This window comes from Squalius cephalus, assembly GCF_949319135.1.
Source record: "Squalius cephalus genome assembly, chromosome: 2".
Classification (NCBI taxonomy): Eukaryota; Metazoa; Chordata; class Actinopteri; order Cypriniformes; family Leuciscidae; genus Squalius; species Squalius cephalus.
Genome location: NC_137123.1, coordinates 9,287,007 through 9,308,659, shown reverse-complemented (window position 1 = coordinate 9,308,659; position 21,653 = coordinate 9,287,007). Strand labels below are relative to the sequence as shown.

Here is a 21,653-nt window from a genome sequence, read left to right as displayed (position 1 = left end):
ATCGAGGGACGGGCATACCAGTACAGTACAAGTACAGTACATTTTGTACCAGTACAAAGTCCTCCCCTTCGGAGTTTCCCTGTCACTCGACGTCTTTACGAAGGTCGCAGAGGCCGCCCTTTCCCTGTTACAGGAGGTGGGTGTTCGCATCCTCAACTATCTCAACGAGTGGCTCATCTTGGCCCACTCGTGAGATCAGTTGTGCGAACACGGGGACCTGGTGCTCAGACACCTCTGCCATCTGGGGCTTCAGGTCAACTGGGAAAGAGCAAACTCGACTTCAGTGGCAGATCAATTGCCTCAAGTTGCTCACAGTATTCCTTGCTCTCTACCGGTTTCTGCTGTTGCTGAAAGACAAACATATACTGATCCAAACGGATAACACATCGATATGCGTACATAAACCGTCAAGGTGATCCACACTCCCATCACATGTCACAACTCGCCCACCATTTCCTCCTCTGGAGTCAGAAGCGACTCTGGTCAGTGGTCAGCCCCTGTGTTAGACTGGTGCCCATATGTGGTGATCCTGTATGTGTATTCTTCCACGGGTAAATAGACTAAAAAAAAAATTCACTGTCCTTGGAGAAATGTAGGATCTTCTAAGTTTCTACCATTCAGTTTTGAACTCAAAGTTAAAGGGTTATTTATTTAGTTATTTAATTTATTTATTTATACCATCATAGTAAGAATGGCAGAACAGTTACAAGTAGGCGTTAACAAGAAGGAACAGCAGTGATTGACTTCTCTGTGTAAAGCCCTCTCCTTCTCCAAGGGTGCGGGGGATCAGGCGGTTTACACGAGGCGCTGGAAGACAGTGTTTGTAGTGTTTTTCTTAGGGATCCCAATTCATCAATCACTGACGTAACTCATAGTGATGACTGAATGGGAACGTCTAGGTTACTAATGTAACTCCTGTTCCCTGAAGGAGGGAAGGGAGCCAAGGTGAAAAAGACATACAATTAAATATATTAAAAATATACTTGAGTATGTTTTCACAATTCACATATACTTTAATGCATTTTAATACATTTAACAGTACGTCTTTTTCAACTGGGAGAAGTTACGCCCCGTTGCCGTTGAGCACCACTCGGCTCCTCTGAGAAAACTTGGTGAGTGTGTCTCTGATCGCTTCCTTTATAACCACAGCTCGGGGTGTGGTTTCGTGATGCCAATCTCACTCGACAATGTCCATTGGACCAGTTCTGTTAAAACTCGATGATGATATGTTCTCAGGCGCAATCCTAATTCATCAGTCATGCAACGTCTCGGTTCCCTCCTTCAGGGAACAGGGGTTACATCAGTAACCTAGACACTATATACAGTATAAATATATTTTATTTTTTGATTGAAATTATTGCTAGGGACAAATCAGTGGTCACTGATTTGTTAAATAACAAAAAATATTCCATCATTGCAACCTTCCCTTGAATTCTACAGGGGGTGGAACTGAGACACGAGGAAATGAAACGAGGATACACAAATAAGAAATGAAAAGCGCCCTATTTGTACTTCAAAGCGTCAACAGCTGCGATCAAGGGATCTGCCCTTATGTTGTTAAAGTTTGGTTATTTAAGAAATTCATAAATAATAAAGATAAAGCAAGATGTCCTGTTGATATATGTTTGATATATAATTTATATAAACTGCAAAGGTAAAGCATAAATGAAAATAATTGTGACATGTGAAGGGAATAGAGAGAATTGAGATGTCCTTCAAGATGCTGAGTTTGATCAGTTTCTGGGTCACAGGCTGGAGGACGGAAGAGCGAGGAAACGAAGTAGCATCAGAATTGTAGTTATATATAAAAAAATCTCTAAACAAATGCAACATGTATTTTTTTCCTCTCAGTTTTTGTAGTTGCACTATATATACATTCATTGTAAAAAAGTTAAAAAAAAAATATTCCTCAAACTTAATCCAGAACTGTCTGTATTTCAAATGTTTCAAGCCTTTCAAATTTTAGTCTTAATAGTTTTTCGTTGTTAACTTTTTTTGCTTAAACGTGCAGTATGTAATTTTTTTCGCCGCTAGGGGTCGCTAACCTCTTACAATAACAAAGGCGTAGTTTGATGACGCAACATTTGCTAAGAATTATGGATCTTGTCGTCAACGTCAAGCCGACCGATCTAATAATGTTTATGGATGAGTAAATACATCAATGTTTTTATCATGACTGTGATATGAAGCAGTTCGGGATTGCTAAGAGACAGCTATCAGCGTCACACGCGACGCGAGTCCCGCGGATATAAAAGGAATATGGACATTTCATTCTACCGAACTACACGCAAGTGAAGAATTGCTACTCACAGGTCAGTTTATTAGACAAATTAAACTTGTGAGGTAACGCAGCGCTGTTTCACTTGGTCTAACATTACACTAGCACACTAAACTGCATTTCACTGTGTTGAAATTTATGTTATTCTGTGTTAGTTTGTCTGTTTGAGACTAGCAGTAAGCTACATCAACATTAGAATAACATACAGATCATATTCTAACATTTTATCATTGTTGAACTATATAACATTGATTAGTTTTATGTAAATGTGCTCACCTGTTTAATAAAGTAGTTGTAGGAGCTGTCGAAGTCTCGGACGTGGAGCTCTCGACATCTCGAAAACACCGTGCTGATATTGATTCTCGTTTTAGTTCTCCTTTTTTATACAAAGTCTGCTTGCCATGGTCCATAATGTTTGAACGAAACAACAACAGCGTGCAGATAGACATTGCAAACTACACAGTTGTCCACGTCTGTCGCCTTGGTTACTATCAGAGGGCTCTGGTTCATAGCTCTGGTTGCTATGGCAGTACGAGCGGAAACCAGGGACAACGCGGAAATGATGCCATTGACGGCGACAAAACGGAAATAAAGTGACGTGTCTTCGAATTAAATTACAAATTTCTCCTGGTTTGAAAGTTGTTAGAAACAGTCGGGATAATGTAAGTTCACAACTAAAAAAATATATATAACATAGATATAGTGATTTTTGCTATTTCTAAAGCAAAAAAGTTACATATTGTACCTTTAAACTTTTTCTTTAACTTTGAGCATTAAACTGTGAAAAAATAAACTGGGATGTTTGCTGAAATTGTCCAATAATAACCAACTGCAGCCTTTCCTAGAACATTTTCCACCAGCCGTCTCTGATAAATACTTTTACCTGACATCTGTAGATCCTCCAGTGAAACCTGTGATCTCCATCAGTCCATCTGGTATAATAGTGGAGGGAGATTCAGTGACTCTGAACTGCATCAGTGACTCAAACCCTCCTGCAGAAATCAGCTGGATTAAAGGAGGAACGACTGTAGGATCTGGAAGAATCTACAGCATCTCAAAGATTAGCTCTGATGACAGTGGAGAATACAAGTGCAAGTCCATCAATGAACATGGGGAGAAATACTCTGATGCTGTGACTTTAAACGTCATGTGTGAGTTAATGATGGTTCAGTAACTGTGACATTAAATCCTCGAAACATCTGTGATGTTAAGTTTAATATGATTGTTAATGATATCTATATTTCTCTTTTCCGTAGACTCACCCAGGAGCGTCTCAGTGTCCATCAGTCCATCTGGTGTAATAGTGGAGGGAGATTCAGTGACTCTGTACTGCATCAGTGACTCAAACCCTCCTGCAGAAATCAGCTGGTTTAAAGGAGGAAGGAATATTTTGCAATCTGGTGAAACCTACAGCATCACTAATATTAAGTCCAGCGGAGACTATCATTGCTCTGCTAGAAACAATCATGGATCTCAGGCTTCTGCTGCTGTGAATGTGAATATCATGTGTAAGTCTGCCTTTATTTTTAGCAGTTCTGGAAGATTATTTGTGCAATAATTTGTCTCACTGCATGTGATTTTACACTTTTTGTCTTTACAGATCCTCCCAGGAGCGTCTCAGTGTCCATCAGTCCATCTGGTGTAATAGTGGAGGGAGATTCATTGACTCTGAACTGCATCAGTGACTCAAACCCTCCTGCTCTGAACATCAGCTGGTTTAAAGGAGGAACGATTGTAGGATCTGGAAGAATCTACAGCATCTCAAAGATCAGCTCTGATGACAGTGGAGAATACAAGTGCAAGTCCATCAATGAACATGGAGGGCAATACTCTGATAATGTGACTTTAAACGTCATGTGTGAGTTAATGATCACCTGCACAATGTTCAAAAACTTTCAAATCATAGTTTTCTAATATCTGTTGTGAATTTTCATTTTTGTCTTTAGACCCTCCCAGGAACGTCTCAGTGTTGATGAGTGGATCTGGTGTAATATTGGAGGGAGATTCAGTGACTCTGAACTGCATCAGTGACTCAAACCCTCCTGCTCTGAACTTCAGCTGGTTTAAGGAGAATGAAACCTCAGCTGTTGGATCTGGACAGAGTTTCAGTGCACTAGAGAGTGGACGCTTCTACTGTCAGGCTCACAATCAACATGGATCTCAGAGATCAGACGCTGTAACTGTCACAGGTGAAGCTTTTATTAACACACTCCTGTATCTTCACATCATTCATCAGTTTGGAGAGTTAATCATGATGATCTTCCTCTTTCAGTTCATCATGTTGCTGGTAGGAATGTGATTGTGATCACAGCGGCATCTGGAGGATTATTCATCATCATCATCTTCATCATCATCTTCATCCTGTTTATAATGTGAGCTCAATAAAAAAACTGCAGTGATTGTATAAATTCACTTTTGGTCTAATGTAGGAAATGGCTAATTTGTGTTTTTAATTATTAGTAATCTTTCAAATAAATTCTTATGCTGCTAATGTCTTTCATTATAACAGAAAGAAACGAAGGAGTGTTAAATCTGAAGATCGCACAGTGAAACAGGTAAATCATCTAAACATGACTTCACAAAAGCAGAGAATGAATCGATAAGCCGTTATCTGTGTTTCAGACTGTAAATGTACAAAGTGACAGGATTCAAACCTTCCCAATCCAGCAGTAACCAGTTTGTACTATAATATAAGAAAATGATGAAATAAAGCTGATTTTAGTGGGCAGTTGTGAATGGCCTTGGCCGTGAAGTTTTCAGAGATCAGAGATTACTTCATTCACGTGCAATCATTTCTCATTGATTTATATTTTATCTGGTCAAAAAACATGGTCTAATCTCTGTGTTGTGGCTTTAATTTGTTTCAGTTATATGCTCAAATTAAGAGAAAGCAAAGTGAGAAAAACTGCAGAAACTATAAAATCCACATCAAGACCAAACTTTGAAGAAATTCATGTCATTTTATTTTGTTAATTTTATATAGCTTTTACAACATGAAACATGGAGTAAAATATTTATTCGGGAATCATCTCAGATGAAGGAAGTTTTCGCCATTTTTTGTTACCGCACACTTCTGTGCACTTTATCGCTTCAGTTGAATGGAAAAGTTTTTCATATTAATAATTTTATATTATTGACTGTAGTAGCTCTATGATTCTGCATGTAATCCATCAGTGTTGTGATAATCTGAAGAATTTTAAAATATTGTGCACAATAAATGTTTGAACTACTGTATCTTTCAGACACACTCAGAATCTCAACAACGGTGATGATAAAAGTGCAGTGCATGATGGGAGCATTCAATCAAAACTCATCAATATCTCCCAGCATGCATTGCAGCATGAATAAATTATGCTGAATTGCCTTAGTATTTTCTTTTATTATTATATCTGATTTTATTTTTACTGTTGTTTTTGTTGCAACTTTTTAGTAGCTTGTTTTGTGATGATCAGAGTTTTATTTGATTATTTTGTTGATTGTCACCGTTGTTGAGATTCATACGCTGATTCTTGATGTCTGTGTTGGTCTACAGTATACAGTAGTTCAAAACGTACTCGGTTACTAACGTAACTTCGGTTCTCTCTAGTAGAGGGAACGAGTACTGCGTAAGATATCTTACGCTAGGGGAAAATCCTTTTTCCATGAGATATTGAAGCCAAAAATTATCCTTAATTTTTCATTAATGCAAAACGTGTTGTGGCAGCATACAGACATAGGTGAGGCAGCTCGCGCGCCTATTGGCTGCTCTGGGGCAACTGCAGCAAGCCTATCGAGCGAGGCCTGGCGTGACGTCAGACCCAATGAGGGTGCTTCGCGCCCCCTGCGTCACATCCCGCCGAAACGGGGTGGCGTAGGCCTATAAATACCGCTCGCAGGCAGCTATTATCTGGTTTTTCATCATCGAAGCAACCAGAGCATGTGCATGCACGGCAAGATACGCAGTAGTCGTTCCCTCTACTAGAGAGAACCGAGGTTTCTCGTACTGCGTAAGATATCTTACGCTAGGGGACCCAATGCAAGACGCCGTGATCTGACACCAAAGACCCAAGGGCGGAAGCCCGGGGTTCATATAGTGCACAATCACCCAGGGAACTCACAGGGAGTCCGGGAAGAGGGAGGGGCGAAGCCGCACTCTTCCTCATATGTCAGCGTCGCTTAGACGCGAATTACATCATACAGACAGGGCGGGGCACGGCCTGAACTGATGGGTAAATGTGGGTTTTGTACAGTTTGCCCAAAAACACATCTTTGTGCTGTTGTTTTACACTGTCGATCATTGAGCTGTGCTCAGTAGACGCAGCATTCTAAGCTGATAGCATCAGGACAGACAGTACTGGTTATCTAGACCGACAGCAGCCTGGCCTGCAGGGCAGGAACCTCTAGGTTATAAAACCTTATAAATGTAGACGGGGAGGCCCAGCCTGCCGCCATACATATGTCTTGCAAGGCAATCGCACTCGACCAGGCCCACGATGAAGCCATGCTTCTCGTGGAGTGCGCTCTGACACCTAACGGGCATTGCATGCCCTTAGAGGCATATGCTAGCGCAATAGCATCAACTATCCATCTGGATAGGCTCTGTTTCGACGCGGCTAGTCCCTTAGAGCACCCGCTGAACGAAACAAAGAGCTGCTCTGTCTGTCTGAAAACAGACGAGCGAGTCACATAAGCTCGTAATGCCCTGACTGGGCAAAGGAGGCTTGCATCTCCTTCCTCATCAGGGACCGTTAGGGCTGACAGGGAAATGACCTGCGCCCTAAACGGTGTGTTGAGGGATTTTGGAACATAACCGTGCTTAGGTTTGAGTATAACCCTTGAGTCATTAGGCCCAAATTCCATGCACGTCGCACTCACTGAGAGCGCGTGTAGGTCCCCTATGTGCTTCACTGAAGCGAGAGCCAGCAGAAACACAGTCTTGAAAGACAGGTGTTTCAGATCAATCGTCTGTAAAGGCTCGAATGGGCCACCTTTCATAGCTTCCAGCACCGTAGAAAGGTCCCATACGGGGACTGAGGGAGGTCTGGGAGGATTCAGTCTCTTAGCCCCTCTAAGGAAGTGGATGACTAAATCGTTCCTTCCTATTGACTGACCAAGCGTTGTTCTTGAGAACGCTGCTATAGCCACCACATAAACTTTGAGCGTGGAGGGGGTCCTGCCCTTATCCAACAGCTCTTGTAGGAAGGAAAGCACCTCCGTCACTCCACAGTCTGTGGGTGACACGCCACGGGCCGTACACCAGCCCGAAAACACTGACCATTTCGAGGAGTAGAGACGTCTCGTAGACGGGGCTCTAGCCTGCGTGATCGTGTTTAACACTCATTTTGGGAGTTCAGCATGTACCCGTTGATGGCCCAGACATGAAGGGACCACAATTCTGGGTGAGGATCTCTCCTCACTGGCACTGGCCACGGGGCAGTGCTCGCTAGCTGCATCATAACTGGGAACCAAGGTTGGTTTTTCCAGAACGGTGCTACGAGCAGTACTGAGCATCCTTCTTCCCTGATCCACTCTATCACCTGAGGCAGGAGAGAGACGGGGGGAAAAGCATAGAGCGGGCGGCGGGGCCATACATGAGCCAGCGCGTCCCTGCTCTTGGAGAAGAATTCCGGACAGTGAGCGTTTTCTTGAGACGCGAACAGGTCTACTTCCGCTCTGCCGAATTTCTTCCACAGCAGTTGGACTGTCTGTGGGTGCAGAGACCATTCGCCTGCCGGAACGTTGTTCCTGGACAGTCTGTCTGGTCCTATGTTTAGGAGCCCTGGCATGTGCGCTGCTCTCAGCGAGCGCAGGTTGCGCTGAGCCCATACCAGGAGGCGTTCTGCTAGCCTGTGCAGGTTCCGGGACCTGAGGCCGCCCTGGCGATTTATGTAGGACACCACAGACATGTTGTCCGAGCGGACCAGGACGTGGCGTCCTTTTATTTGGGGACAAAATCGCGTCAGCGCGTTGTCTACTGCCAGCATTTCGAGGCAGTTTATGTGCAGAAGCTTCTCCCGTTCTGACCACTGGCCGAAGAACGGTCTGCCCTCGAGCAGCGCTCCCCATCCCTCGCTCAGCGTGGGACTCGCGCTTTCAGCCAGAACTGCAGTGGGCGCATGCGGAGCAAGCCCAGCTGAAGCATTGATGATGCTGAGGTCATGAGACCTAGCATCTTCTGAAATTTCTTGAGCGGGGCAGATGCGCCGCAGCGGAAAGAGTTTGCTGCGCGCTGAATGTCCACCGCGCACTGTGGTGATAGTCGTGCTATCATGGACAGCGAATCCAGCTCTGTGCCAAGGAAAGATATCGTCTGACTGGGGGACAGAGAGCTCTTCGCCCAATTGACTCTGAGACCCAAATTCTCGAGGTGATCGAGTAAAATGGTCGTGTGTTCTGTGAGCTCTGAGCGAGATTGAGCTAGAATCAGCCAATCGTCCAAATAGTTCAGTACTCGCATGCCCCGCATTCTGAGGGGTGCGAGCGCCGCATCCATGCACATCGTAAATGTACGGGGTGCTAGGGATAAACCGAACGGCTGGACTGTGTACTGATATGCCTGGCCCTCGAAGGTGAATCTCAAAAATCGCCTGTGACGCTATCTGTATTTGAAAATACACGTCTTTCAGATCTATTGACACGAACCAATCTCCTCGGCGAATCTGCGCGAGAATTTTTCTGGTCGTGAGCATCCTGAACTGTCGCTTCACAAGCACTCTGTTCAGTTGCCTTAGATCTAGTATGGGTCTGAGACCCCCGTCTTTTTTCGGTACCAGGAAGTATCTGCTGTATAGCCCTCCTTCGCTCTGAACTTGAGAGAGAGGCTCTATGGCCCCTTTGCTCAGTAGTTTCGCAACTTCGGCTCGAAGTAGATGTGCTACTTCTGTTTTCACCGTGGTCTCGACGCGCGCCGTATAGCGGCGAGGGCGTCGGCGAAACTGCAGCGAATAGCCTCTTTTTATAATGTCTAGCACCCACTTCGAAACCCCGGGCAGCCTTGCCCATGCATCTGCATGAATAGCTAGGGGTTGAATACGAAGCGCGCTTGGTTCGCTCAGCGACGGAGAGGCTTCGGTGTGCTGTAACATAAGCATCGCGCTCATGATGTTTGAGGCAGGGGGCGCGCTGATATCACCTCTGCGGCGGTCAACCAAGAGGGGGAGGGCTGGGCGAGTCCCGTAGGAACTGTCATGTCTGTGTGTGGATGTGGGCGCGGGATAGCGGGCACATTTACCACACCGAAAGCATTGTTCGCTTGAGTGAAGCGAATGCACATTGGTTTCGTTTTTACAGAAACCCTGGGACATGCATAACATAGTGTTTGTGGGCACTGGGTAGTGGGCACATTTACCACGTTTAATGCGCAATCGATCTGAGTCGATTTTATGTGCGCGAGCCCTGTGTATCGGCTGTGCTTGTGTGTAGAGATGGGCACTGGGCAGTGGGCATTTTTTCTACACATAAAACACCATCGGCCGTGGCCGGGACACCAGAAAATACATTCTCTTGGGGATTTATCTGGGTAGCCGTGAAAACGGCATTTGTGTGCAGGCAAGTGGGCAACGGAACCGGCTTGTTGGCTGCAGAAAACACTGGACCAGTCACATTTGCTGGAACTGGACGAGCGAAAAGCTTTGGTGGAGGTCCGGCCGCAGCGGGACTCGAACACCGTCATTTTCCTAGGCGTGCTACGACGACTTCGGGGCCTTGGGCTTCACCACAATCCTAGACCGCGGGCCACGCGGGACGGGGCGGCGGCCGGATGAGCGAGAGCGCGGTCTCGCGCCTCGGGCCTGACAGCGCTGCGAAGTGGCGGCGGTGGGCGGTGGCTGGGGCTGTGAGCTCTGGGCAGACGGTTTCGCACGGCCTGCTGCAGAGCTGGAGCGCTTCGGGAGGAAGTGCTTCATGGCCTGCGACGCTTTCTGCACCTCGGCAAATCTCTCCACAAAATCCTTCATGGAGGATACGAAGAGGCCAGCGGAAGAAAGCGGAGCATCGAGGAACGCGGTGCGCTCGGACTCGGCCATCTCTGAGAGCGTTAGCCACAGGTGCCTCTCGGTTACAGTGAGAGAGGCCATACTCCGTCCAATGGCCTGTGCTGCAGACTTGGTCGCACGAAGAGCGAGGTCCGTAGCGCTTCTCAAGTCAGCGCGAGCGCGAGAACTGCATGCTCCTCACCCAGGCAGGAAACGCAGATAACGTGGCGGTCCCCGTCGCTGAGTGTGGCTCTGCACGAGCCGCAGGAAGGCATCTTAAAAAGACGCTACTCTTTTAGGATGGACACACAACAATAGAGAGTGAAAGGATATGAGCGCCGGATAGCGCAGCAGGAAGGCAAGGAAGGCGGCGCGGCCAGCGACTTCAGTGACTCGTCCCGATGAAGGTGCTTTTTCAGACGGCGCGGCTTCTCTCCAGATCCAGTGTGCTTCGCTTGAAGAATGAAAAATCAGATAATAGCTGCCTGCGAGCGGTATTTATAGGCCTAGGCCACGCCCGTTTCGGCGGGATGTGACGCAGCGAGCGCGAAGCACCCTCATTGGGTCTGACGTCACGCTAGGCCTCGCTCGATAGGCTGCTGCAGTTGCCGCCGAGCAGCCAATAGCCGCGCGAGCTGCCTCGCCTATGTCTGTATGCTGCCGCAACGCGTTTTGCATTATTGAAAAATTAAGGATAATTTTTGGCTTCAATATCTCGCGGAAAAAGGATTTTCCCCTAGCGTAAGATATCTTACGCAGTACGAGAGACCTCTCGTAAGAGAACCTTTTTTATACATCATGTGTTTTTAAAGTTCTTAAGATTACTTCTTTGTCACTGCTGGCTGGCTCACATGTAGTAGTGACACAGAATTATTACACTCAAAAACGAGAAATATATTAGTAATAAACATAATGAAAGATAAGACTCTTTATGACATCAGTGAATCAGGCCACTACATGAGATTTATGTCATCATCAATAAATAGCCCATCAACACCTGATCACATTTTCTCTCTGATTTTCATGTCATAACGAATGTGTTTTATAAACACAGTTAAAGCAGTCAGAGTATATCTAAAGTTAGGGAGTCAAGGGTCAAGAGCCCAACTACAGCAAACACGGATCACCATAATGCTGACTTCAAACATTATTATTTTCAATAAAACATCAACGTCTAAACCTCTCGTAATTCTCAATAATAACTTTCATGACAAATTGTTTTGTAATACAATATTTTTTACAGGCAACCACAGCTGGCAGTTTTTTGGTTTTTTTTAACCGTATTTTATACGGTAAAGCACTTGCATTTTTTAACTGTAAACTTTAGTTCAATGCCATAAAACAGAAATATTTCTAGCATATTTTTTACGGTAAAGTACTAGCAACCACAGCTGCCAGTTTTTTACCGTAAATTTTTGTTCAATGATGTAAAACATAACAATTGCTACTGTATTTTTTTACGGTAAGGTATGGTAAATGCAACATTAAGGTTTTTTTTTTTTTTACAGTGTACTTCCAAAATCCATACAATTAACAGTATTTTACTGTAAAATTACATGAAATGTCCCGCTATTGCAGTTTTTCACTGTATATAGTAAGGGTATCTCTGTTAAGCAATTAACATGTCTTTTCCGTTGCTTTTTTACAGTTTTTTACTGTTAAAATTACAAACATATGGAAAAGCCCTTTACTTTGAACATTGTCAGGGATGTTCAAAGTAAAGTCACAACATTGTTATCTCGTACATCTCATTTAAAAATCATAAAAAATTTAATAAAAGAAAAGAGATAGAGAAAGAGGTTGTACAAAGGGAAAACCTTCATAAAGAAGCTCCTACTGAGGACAACTGGAAACAATTAATTACTGCTAAAGGAAATCTGAACTCTATAATATCTGAAGAGACCATACAAAAAATGAATTATATTAGACAAAGAGATTACGAGTTTGGAAACAAACCAGGTAAATTATTAGCTTATCAAATAAAGAAAGAGCAAGCTGAGAAAATTATAAAAGCTATACACTCCAGAGATAATAAAATAACTTACCATCCTGGAGAAATCAATCAAATTTTTTTTAATTTTTATAATAACCTTTATAATTCTGAAATGGGGTACTCACAGGAAAAACTGGAGGATTATCTTAGCACAATTAATCTACCTGAAGTCTCAGCATCAGACCAATTGATCTTAAACTCACCATTTACAGAAGCGGAAGTACTGTCTACAATACATTCCATGCCGTTAAATAAAAGCCCAGGGCCAGACGGTTTTTCAGTAGACTTTTATAAAGAGTTTTGGCAAGATATTCGGTCTATTTTTATGCCAATGGTGAATAATTTTTGCAAGGAAAAAATACTTCAATCAATGAATTTGGCTCATATAAGTGTTTTACTTAAAAGTGGCAGAGATCCTCTACAATGCTCTTCTTATAGGCCTATAAGTTTGTTAGATCATGATTATAAGATCATTACGAAACTCCAAGCTAGAAGGCTGGAGTTAATCTTACCTAAATTAATAAAACCAGACCAGTCAGGTTTTATAAAAGGGAGATATGCAGCAGATAATATAAGGAGAACCCTGAATGTAATAAATGAGATTAACAACTACCAGAAGCCTTCTCTGCTCTTATCTTTAGATGCAGAGAAGGCTTTTGATAGGGTAGAATGGGATTTTCTATTTTCTGTCCTGAAGAAATTTAAAGTGGGAAATAACTTTATTGACTGGATAAGGAGTATTTACAACAGCCCAAAAGCGGCGGTTATAACTAATGGTTACTGTTCTAAATAATTTGCTTTAGCTAGAGGAACAAGGCAGAGGTGCCCTCTGTCACCTTTACTTTTTGCCTTGGTGATTGAACCATTGGCTTCACTTATTAGAGATAACATAAAAATTCAAGGTTTTAAGACTGTCTGTTGAACATAAAATATCCTTATATGCCGATGACATTCTTTTGTATATCACTGATCCTGATAACTCTGTCCCCCACCTCCTGAACACAGTTAAAGAATTCGGTAGCTATTCAGGATATAAGATAAATTTTTATAAGTCCAATGCACTTTTTTCATACACAACACCAACCGAAGAACTACTTTCTTTTAGTGGGTTTAACCTAACACCAAAAGGCTTCAAATACCTGGGTATATTTATTACTCCAGATTTGGATAATTTAGTTAAAGAAAATTATATTCCCCTGGTAGATAAGGTGAAATTGGATTTATCGAAATGGATCTCCTTACCGTTATCACTATTGGGTAGGTTAAACCTTATCAAAATGAATATCCTCCCAAGATTTCTTTTTTTTTTTTTCAAATGCTTCCTTGTTTCTTACCAGTAGACTTTTTAAACTCAATTAATAGCCATCTTTCAAGATTCATCTGGAGTAATAAAAAGCCTCGGATTACTATGCTGACTTTGATGAAGCCTGAACCTCTGGGAGGTTTAGGTGTACCTAACCTTCAATACTACTTTTGGTCAGCCCAAATTAGGAATTTGATTTCTTGGTCTAAAGAAAGACATGAATCAATGTGGGTCCAGATGGAATCAAATCCATTTGAACCACTGCCCCTTGTCTCTCTGTTATTTATAAAACATTATGAAAAGATAAAAAATATGAATAACCATTTCACTGTACTGAACACTCTTCAAACTTGGAAAGATTGTAGAAAGAAAATTGGTATTGTCTCTTGTACTTCTATATATTCTCCAATCTTTTTAAATCCAGATCTTAACACTTTAATTACTTCAGGCAATATATGTCAATGGTTAAATTCTGGTATATTATATTTTAAAGATCTTTTGAGTGAAAAAATGCAAGTAAAATCATTTATTGACTTAAGAGCAGAATATGATATCTCTAATAAACAATTTTTAAAATATCTACAAATCCGAAGTGTCACTAACTCTCTGATTAAGGGGGAAAAAATACGGCTTTTTTTGTCAGAACTGGAGGACATTTTTTTTTCCGTAGACACAATAAAAGGAATGATTTCTAAATGTTATCATATTTTGACAAAATAATCTCAATCTTCTTTCCGACCTTTAAAAACAATATGGGAAAGAGATCTAAGTAGAACTTTTGAAGATGATGTATGGGTAAATATTTGTAATAGAATTCATTTCCCATTCACAAGTATTAAGATTAAGGAGACTAATTTTAAGTTTATCCACAAAACCTACTTAACACCTTTAAAAATGCATAAAATATCAAATGATATTCCAGCTGTTTGTCAGAGATGTAAAAATATGGATGGGACATTTTTACACATGTTTTGGGACTGCAGTCTTTTAAAAGGCTATTGGAGATCAATTCATTCTTTTACTCAGTCAGTTTTGGATAAGCATTTTGACTTGAGTAACAGTCTATATTTGTTAAATGATATTGATAATTTAGAGTTAGATCAGAAAAAAATGCAGGTTATTTATTTTGATATCTTATTTTGCAAAAAAATGCATACTTTTATGCTGGAAGAATGTTTCCCCTCCATCTCTTAAGACTTTTTTTGACCAATTGTCTTCATTTCTGCCATTAGAAAAACTGACTTTGGAGAAATATAACTGTGGACATCTTTTTAATGAATTTTGGTGCCCTTTACTTTTAGGTATTGGAAAATGATATGATCTTGAAGTAATTGTTGTTATTTATTTACTTTTATTTTATATATATATATATATATATATATATATATATATATATATATATATTTTTTTTTTTTTTTTTTTTTTTTTTTTTTTTTTTCAATTATGTTGTTGTTATATCCCTATGAGGGTGGTGGGTGGAAACATGTTTAAAAGAAAGTTGTATACAGAAAATGTGTTAACCTTAAAATTGGGGATTTTTACCTCTGTATGTTATATAAATGATTTTTTTGTTAAAAAAAAGAACATTGTCAGGGAACTTTTTTGATAGTGTTTTCATAAAATTGTGTATGTTCCAAAGTTTATCATTGATCATGTTTTTAAAAATGTATATTTATTAATGTGATTGTGATATTTTGTGATGCAAGACCTTCTGTCTCTCCTGTAGATCTCTGATCCCAATGAAGACACATATATAGCTCTTGATCTCAAGTCCACGACCTCTGACCTGTACGACACACTCACAGTAAGTGAGACGTCAAAGTCAGATACTCCATCACTGATGATCACATGACCGATCTCTCGCTCTCTTTCACACAGACCGTTGATCGCAGACCTCCTGAATACTCCTGAAGACTCTTGATCCTCAGAGCTTTTCTAAACATGAGAATCCATCAGTAAGTGTCAGAACCTGCAGCTCTTCTCAATTATAATCAATAAAACTCTATTCAGTATAGTGTGATTGTTTTATGTATCTTGTGAAAGGTTTTATAATGTTGTTGATGAACTTCAGTCAGTCTTTCTTCATCTTATTGTTTGTTCAGATCAACAGGAAGATTCTGCAGTGAGAGGCGGAGCACAAATGAACCAATCCTGAGCTCTGTGGGCGGAGCCACTGATGATTGACAGGGATCATCAGTGATGAGTCACAAAAGTTTAATTTCTATATAGTTTAAGAAACATGTTGTAACAGTGGAATTAAATGAAAGTTAAAAGCTGGAGAATTGTTATTGTCTAAATATATGTTAAAATTAAGTCAAAACACCTAAAGTGATGTTCAGTTGTGGCAAACAATCAACGCTTTCTCATTTTACAACATTTTCCTGCTTTTAAATCATAATTGATGATTTTATTCTGATAATGGAATTCATTCACAATGAAAAATGTATCTTTTTTTTTTTTGCTCTCAAAGTGCTCAATATAATCAGCTTCTGTTATTCTGTCTTTTGTGTTCCTGTAACTCTCGCTTTAAATGTTTTTTTTTTTACATTTTTAAGTTGTATTTGTGATCGTCTCATATATACTTTTGCAAACCTTAAGGGCTCATAGATCCCGCAGTATTAATATATATCGATTCTCGCAAGCTACTTATTTGGTATTTATTCCATTAAAAAATATCAATATTAAAATTATTAATGACAAAACTTGGTTTTCTTCATCACTTTTATTTGTATTTAATACTTTTTTCATGTTTGCTCCAAAACACCCCTGACATTTAGCTGGAGTTTGTTGGTGTGATATGCCTTTAAGTGTAATTTAATTTTTTCTTCTAAAAATAATTTAGAAAAACACATACCTTTAAGAAATAACTGGTTCTTACATTGGCATTGTTAAAACTGTAAGAAAAAGTATTGGTATCGGATCAAAATAAAAAGTTTGTAATCGCCCATCCCTAACAATCCCTCAAACTGCCACCAGAGGTCACATCTCCTGCGTCTGACATCAACCTCGATGATCCTCACCTGTAAATCACTATCATTCATCTTCATTCTTCAACAAAGAAAAAGATCATCATTTTTCTTTAGTTTTAGTCCTATTGTTGTCTTGTTGAAGGAGAGGAATTTACAGTTAAAGACCAGGACCAGATATGATGAATGAAGACCAGGAGTCAGAAGTGCAGTCAATTGATGAAAGTTTTCCTGAAGAAAGTTTGCAGTTTCATCAGCAGAATCAGCTTCAATACTCAGACAGGAGTTCGTTGACTGTTCTGCTGTACTTTTCCATTTTCACACCAATTATACTCTCACACAATCATGAAGCTACGTCATTATTTCAGGTTGAATGATTCTGATTGGCTAAGAAATAGATACATTTAGAAAATATCCACACATGGACTGATAAAGCATATCTCCATCAGTTATACAGCTGACACCAGGACCCTGAGTTTGGTACGAAGAGACTCTCCTGGCTCACAGGACTGTGTTTCGAGGCGCCAGCTTGTAGAGAACAAGTTATTTCGTCTCCCCAGGGTGCCATTACCTCACAGGGGGTCGGCTGCGCCCCTGCCTTCGTCTTCAGGCAGGAAATGCTGAGTCTGGACCCTCGGATTGCGAGCTATGGACGGGGCCTACGCCAAAGAACTTTATATCATAATATTGCTTGCTGGGCTGTTAATAAATGTATAATTGTTACAGTATTTATTCTCCTGAGTCTTTCTGGTAGAACTGCATTTCGAGGCGCCAGTAGAGAACAAGTTATTTCGTCTCCCCAGGGTGCCAATACTGTAGTGTAAAAGGAATACTAGTACACACACACACACACACACACACACAAATAAATACACAGGATACAAAGCTTCATCAAGGTTGAAGTTGGTCGAACTCTGGCTCTAAACAAGATATACTTGTTTTGGGGAAAGTTTTAACAATGTTAATTTGGTGATTTTTCTGTCCATATTGTGCCGACCTTCAACAGTTACTGAGGGTTTGCTCACAATGTGGCTCAGACTTTGACTTTAAATATAATGCAAAGAAGAGTAATATTATGATTGTTAGGAGTAGGGAAGACATGAAACTGTAATTTCCTGATTTCTCTCTGTCTGATATTGTCCTTAAAGTTTGTGATGAGGATAAATACTCAGGACATTATATAACTGACGACCTTTCTGATGATTGGGACATTTATAGACAGTGTTGTATGATCTATGCACAAGCTAACATGTTGATTCGCTAATTTAGCATGTGCTCAGGATCTGTAAAGACTGCACATTTAGAGCATATTGTAGCCCTATGTACCTTTGTGTGCTTCCCATTTGTGGCGGCGCTACAGAAAGATCAGCATGCAGAAGCTCAGTGTATCATATAATGATGGGATTGGCTGATGCTGAAGGTGCCACTATGGAGCAGAGCAAGCCAAATGTTTGTCAGTGTTGAAGTGACGGAAAATGGATGGATGAATGATTCGGCTGCGGCGCCATCTTCTGGCCAGACGAAGGAATTAAATAGACATGACTCTTACAGTGCATTATGGGAATTCTCTAGCCATTGAGCGTACATCGGTCCATTGTGAGACTGAACACGTGCACTCAATAACGTCCACTATGGTTTCAGACACCACTACAAATGGCTGTTCCCTCAAATAATGCCCTATTTAAGGGTATAGGGGGCGATTTCAGACACAGCTTCAATGATGTCAAGGCTGTAATGTGGTTATCAAGGCACATGTGCGCAAAGTTAGCTGTTACACTTTTTCCAATGGTACTAGAGCCACAGATCCTGGTATCTCCCAGTAATAAGACCATCTCTGGTATAAAGCAGGCTTTAGGTGATCGTCAGCTCCTAACGTCCGGTCTGAAGCTGCTGGCCTGAAACTGCTGTCACGTATATAGTTCTGCAGTCAGACACATCTCGTCTCATATGTGCTCGTTCAATCCCTCAAACTGCCACCAGAGGTCACCATCTCCAGCGACTGACATCAACCTTGATGAGCCTCACCTGTAAATCACTGTCATTCATCTTCATAATTATTCATCTTCAACTTACAGAAAAAGATCATGGTTTTTCTTTAAGTAGGTTTAGTACAGTAATGTTGTTCTCTTGTTGAGGGAGGGACAGTGATATTTCCATCGCTGGGCGTTCTTTAATAAACAGTGTTAACCACACAAAGTCCTTCACTGTAAAGCTAAAGTGCTTGAGTTAAAACAGTCAGTCATTTGGTTGCTGTTGATCTGATGAGCTTCAACACGGTAAGACAAACACACTCTTGCTTAAATGATTATTGCTCATATAACATACGTGTCTTTACATGAGAAATGTTAAGAATAGGGTGATTTACATATACTTGTTTAAGTGATGAATATATTAATGCAAGTATTCATTACTTCAATGAGCTCATTGTTTCTGCCTTAAATTATTACATTGTTTACATTTTTTTAATTCTAAGCTAATGTGATTTTGTATATGTACATTTCTGAAATAGGACCTACATAACTTATTAATGTTAATTGAATTGAATGCTGTATTATAGATATATGTTATGCTGATGTGGGTCAGAATGGCTCCTCCTCTTCCTCTGATCTTCTTTCTGCTCATGATTCACGGTGAGTCTCTCTTACATTCACATTAGAAACACTCTGATGTTTTATTTAAGGCCTCATGAGCGGCTGATCTGCACTTTCTTCTGTCCTGTTCTCACATATTTCTCTCTGAAACAGGAAGTTTGTGTTGAACTTGTCAAACGCTTGTCCCTTTTAGAAATGTCCAATAGTCTTTTGCTACTTGCTAGTCAGTGTCACATGGTTTAGGGGGAGGGACTTTCTCAATGTTCAGAGCATTTGATTGGACAAAACTCTCTTCACTCTGTCTGTACATTTACTTCAGCTTTTCTGCAACACCCTCCATCAAAGGACGATGGAGTGATGATTATGGAAGGGGGTTTGATGGGGTGTAAAAAAAAACCTTCATTGTAAAAAAAAACCATTTTCAATCTCTTTCACAAGTTCAATTCTTATGATTTGATTCCGATTTGATTCAATATCGATTCATTTAGATAAACATTAGGTACAGTAGATACATGTTCATTTTTCTCAAGGAAATAAAAAATTCCACACATTGCTGTAATCATACAGAGCCCTGTCAGCTATTATTATTAAAGATAAATAAATAAATAAATAAATAAACAAATAAATATGTGTTTTTATTATAATAACAACAACATATTTAAGTGATATGTGAAAATATAATAAATATGTAGGCTAATATAGTGCACATATTTAGCAAATGGTCTGTATAGCAAATTTTTCTAGCCAACTAACGTGCTTTGGTCATTAAATGGCTTTCTTGAGGTAAATGTAATGTTATGCTTCTCCAGCGTTATGTAACGTTATGTGATGTACTTGTTCTCCAGCTGTTTTATTGACTTCTTTCCGTGGTTGAAAAACACTTATTGATCGAAATTATGTGTGAGGTGTCGCACACACAGAACAGGCTGTGTTTTCTGGTGGCACATATCATTTGTATTTCTGTCACACGCTGTACAATCTGAAAATTCAACAAAGGCAACAATAAATTAGTTTTTGTTTCACAGTGTTGAAATAGCGAGAAGGGTCTGACTGCAGAGCCACAGTTTTACCCCAACTACAGTTTTACCCCACAGCACTGTGAGAGTTTGAGAGAGTTTTGTCGTCGAGATGCATGTTACGGCACTGGAAGGGAATAATTTCCCTAAGTATTCAAAATGCTCTTCTTGCTGTGACCAATTTCACCATTTTTTTTCTTTTACTTCTTGGTGTAATTGCGGTTGTATAATTTTATAGTGAATGATCAATGGTAATGGTAAACTAATGGTGTGTCCGCACTGAAAGGTACATGTAAATTAAATTGTATTCTTGGTTATGTCTCCAACAAATTAATAATATGTTCACACTTTCAGCCTGTTTGAAATTAAGTTTTATTTGTGTTCAAGTTTACGCATTAACCCCAGGCAGAATTAAATAACTTAAAGGGGTCATATAATGGTACATGCACTTTTACAAGTTGATTGTACTGAAATGTGTGTTGGCAGTGCCTGTACACAACCATCATAAAATGATAAATATCCATCCAGTGTTTTTTTTAATCTTCTTATATGTTTTCCCCCATCTCAAATCAAGCCGTTCGACCATGTGACGTCACACGGTCGGACGCACCCCAAGATTGTTGATTGACAGCAGCTTTCAACACAGACCCGCCCTTGCTCGTGAGTGAGCTGTCAATCATAGTCTGCGTGTCATTGTTGATACGCTGGAGCAGAATGGCGTCTAAGCGATTGTGGTGTTCTGTTCTTGGGGTGTAATTATGAACACAGCAGTCATTTTAATGTTCCTAAATCCAAACCGCTGAAGACGCAGTGGCTGAGTTTTGTAATCTCAACGTCAGTGCTTTCATGAATCATTTCTCACCAGACTGCTTTATAAAGGAGGGTCAGTATAAAGCTGGTTTTACTAAGAAGCTGCTCCTGAAAAAAAGGATCAGTACCAACTATTCGTGTTCCTGCTGCACCTCCAGAATGCGGCTAAGGTTTACACTCAGGGTACATTACGGCATGTTTTCTATGTACGACGTTCTCAATATATCCCACGTTTATAATGAACAACGCGTTATGCTTATTGTGTTATTACAAACTGTGTACACAGGTGTTAAAGTTAAAGTGGTAACACTACACTAAGCTTACTTTAATTGTCGAACTTCTTCGGGGCCGTCATCTTGTTCCGGGTCCGACTCCGGTTTAAATTGATACGGTTGGTTGCACAGATGTGTCCTCAGAGACTCCCGCTCCCATTCTTTCTCCAAAATATACTCTCAACTGTTGTCAAGGCAACACTCCACGTGTGTTGTCAAAACAGCTACAGAACAGAGGGGCGGGGTGAGCAAAGCTCATCATCATTTAAAGACACATGCACTTAAACGGCGTGCTGAAAACAGAGCTGTTTTTGACCAGGTAAAATGAGTGTTTTCTTATAATACTAATGAGTATTTTTTAATTAAAGTATATTACAAACTTTTCATTTAGACCCTAAAGAATCATATTAGCTTGTACAAAAATGGCATTATATGACCCCTTTAAGGAATTAGAGTTATCTTGACTTTAGAC

At 40.6% G+C, this 21,653-nt stretch overlaps 1 protein-coding gene across 1 annotated transcript; it reads left to right on the top strand.

The window, feature by feature from the left end:
* Positions 1-391: 391 nt before the first annotated feature.
* Positions 392-15,744, top strand: LOC307149033 (B-cell receptor CD22-like; the record flags this gene model as incomplete). Its single annotated transcript, XM_079855052.1, has 8 exons — positions 392-395; positions 3,175-3,429; positions 4,225-4,467; positions 4,551-4,650; positions 4,788-4,833; positions 15,253-15,330; positions 15,405-15,481; positions 15,629-15,744. The coding sequence occupies 7 exons, from the start codon at positions 392-394 to the stop codon at positions 15,435-15,437; spliced, it is 759 nt and encodes a 252-aa protein (XP_079711178.1). The 3' UTR covers positions 15,438-15,481; positions 15,629-15,744.
* Between the last annotated feature and the right edge of the window lie 5,909 nt (positions 15,745-21,653).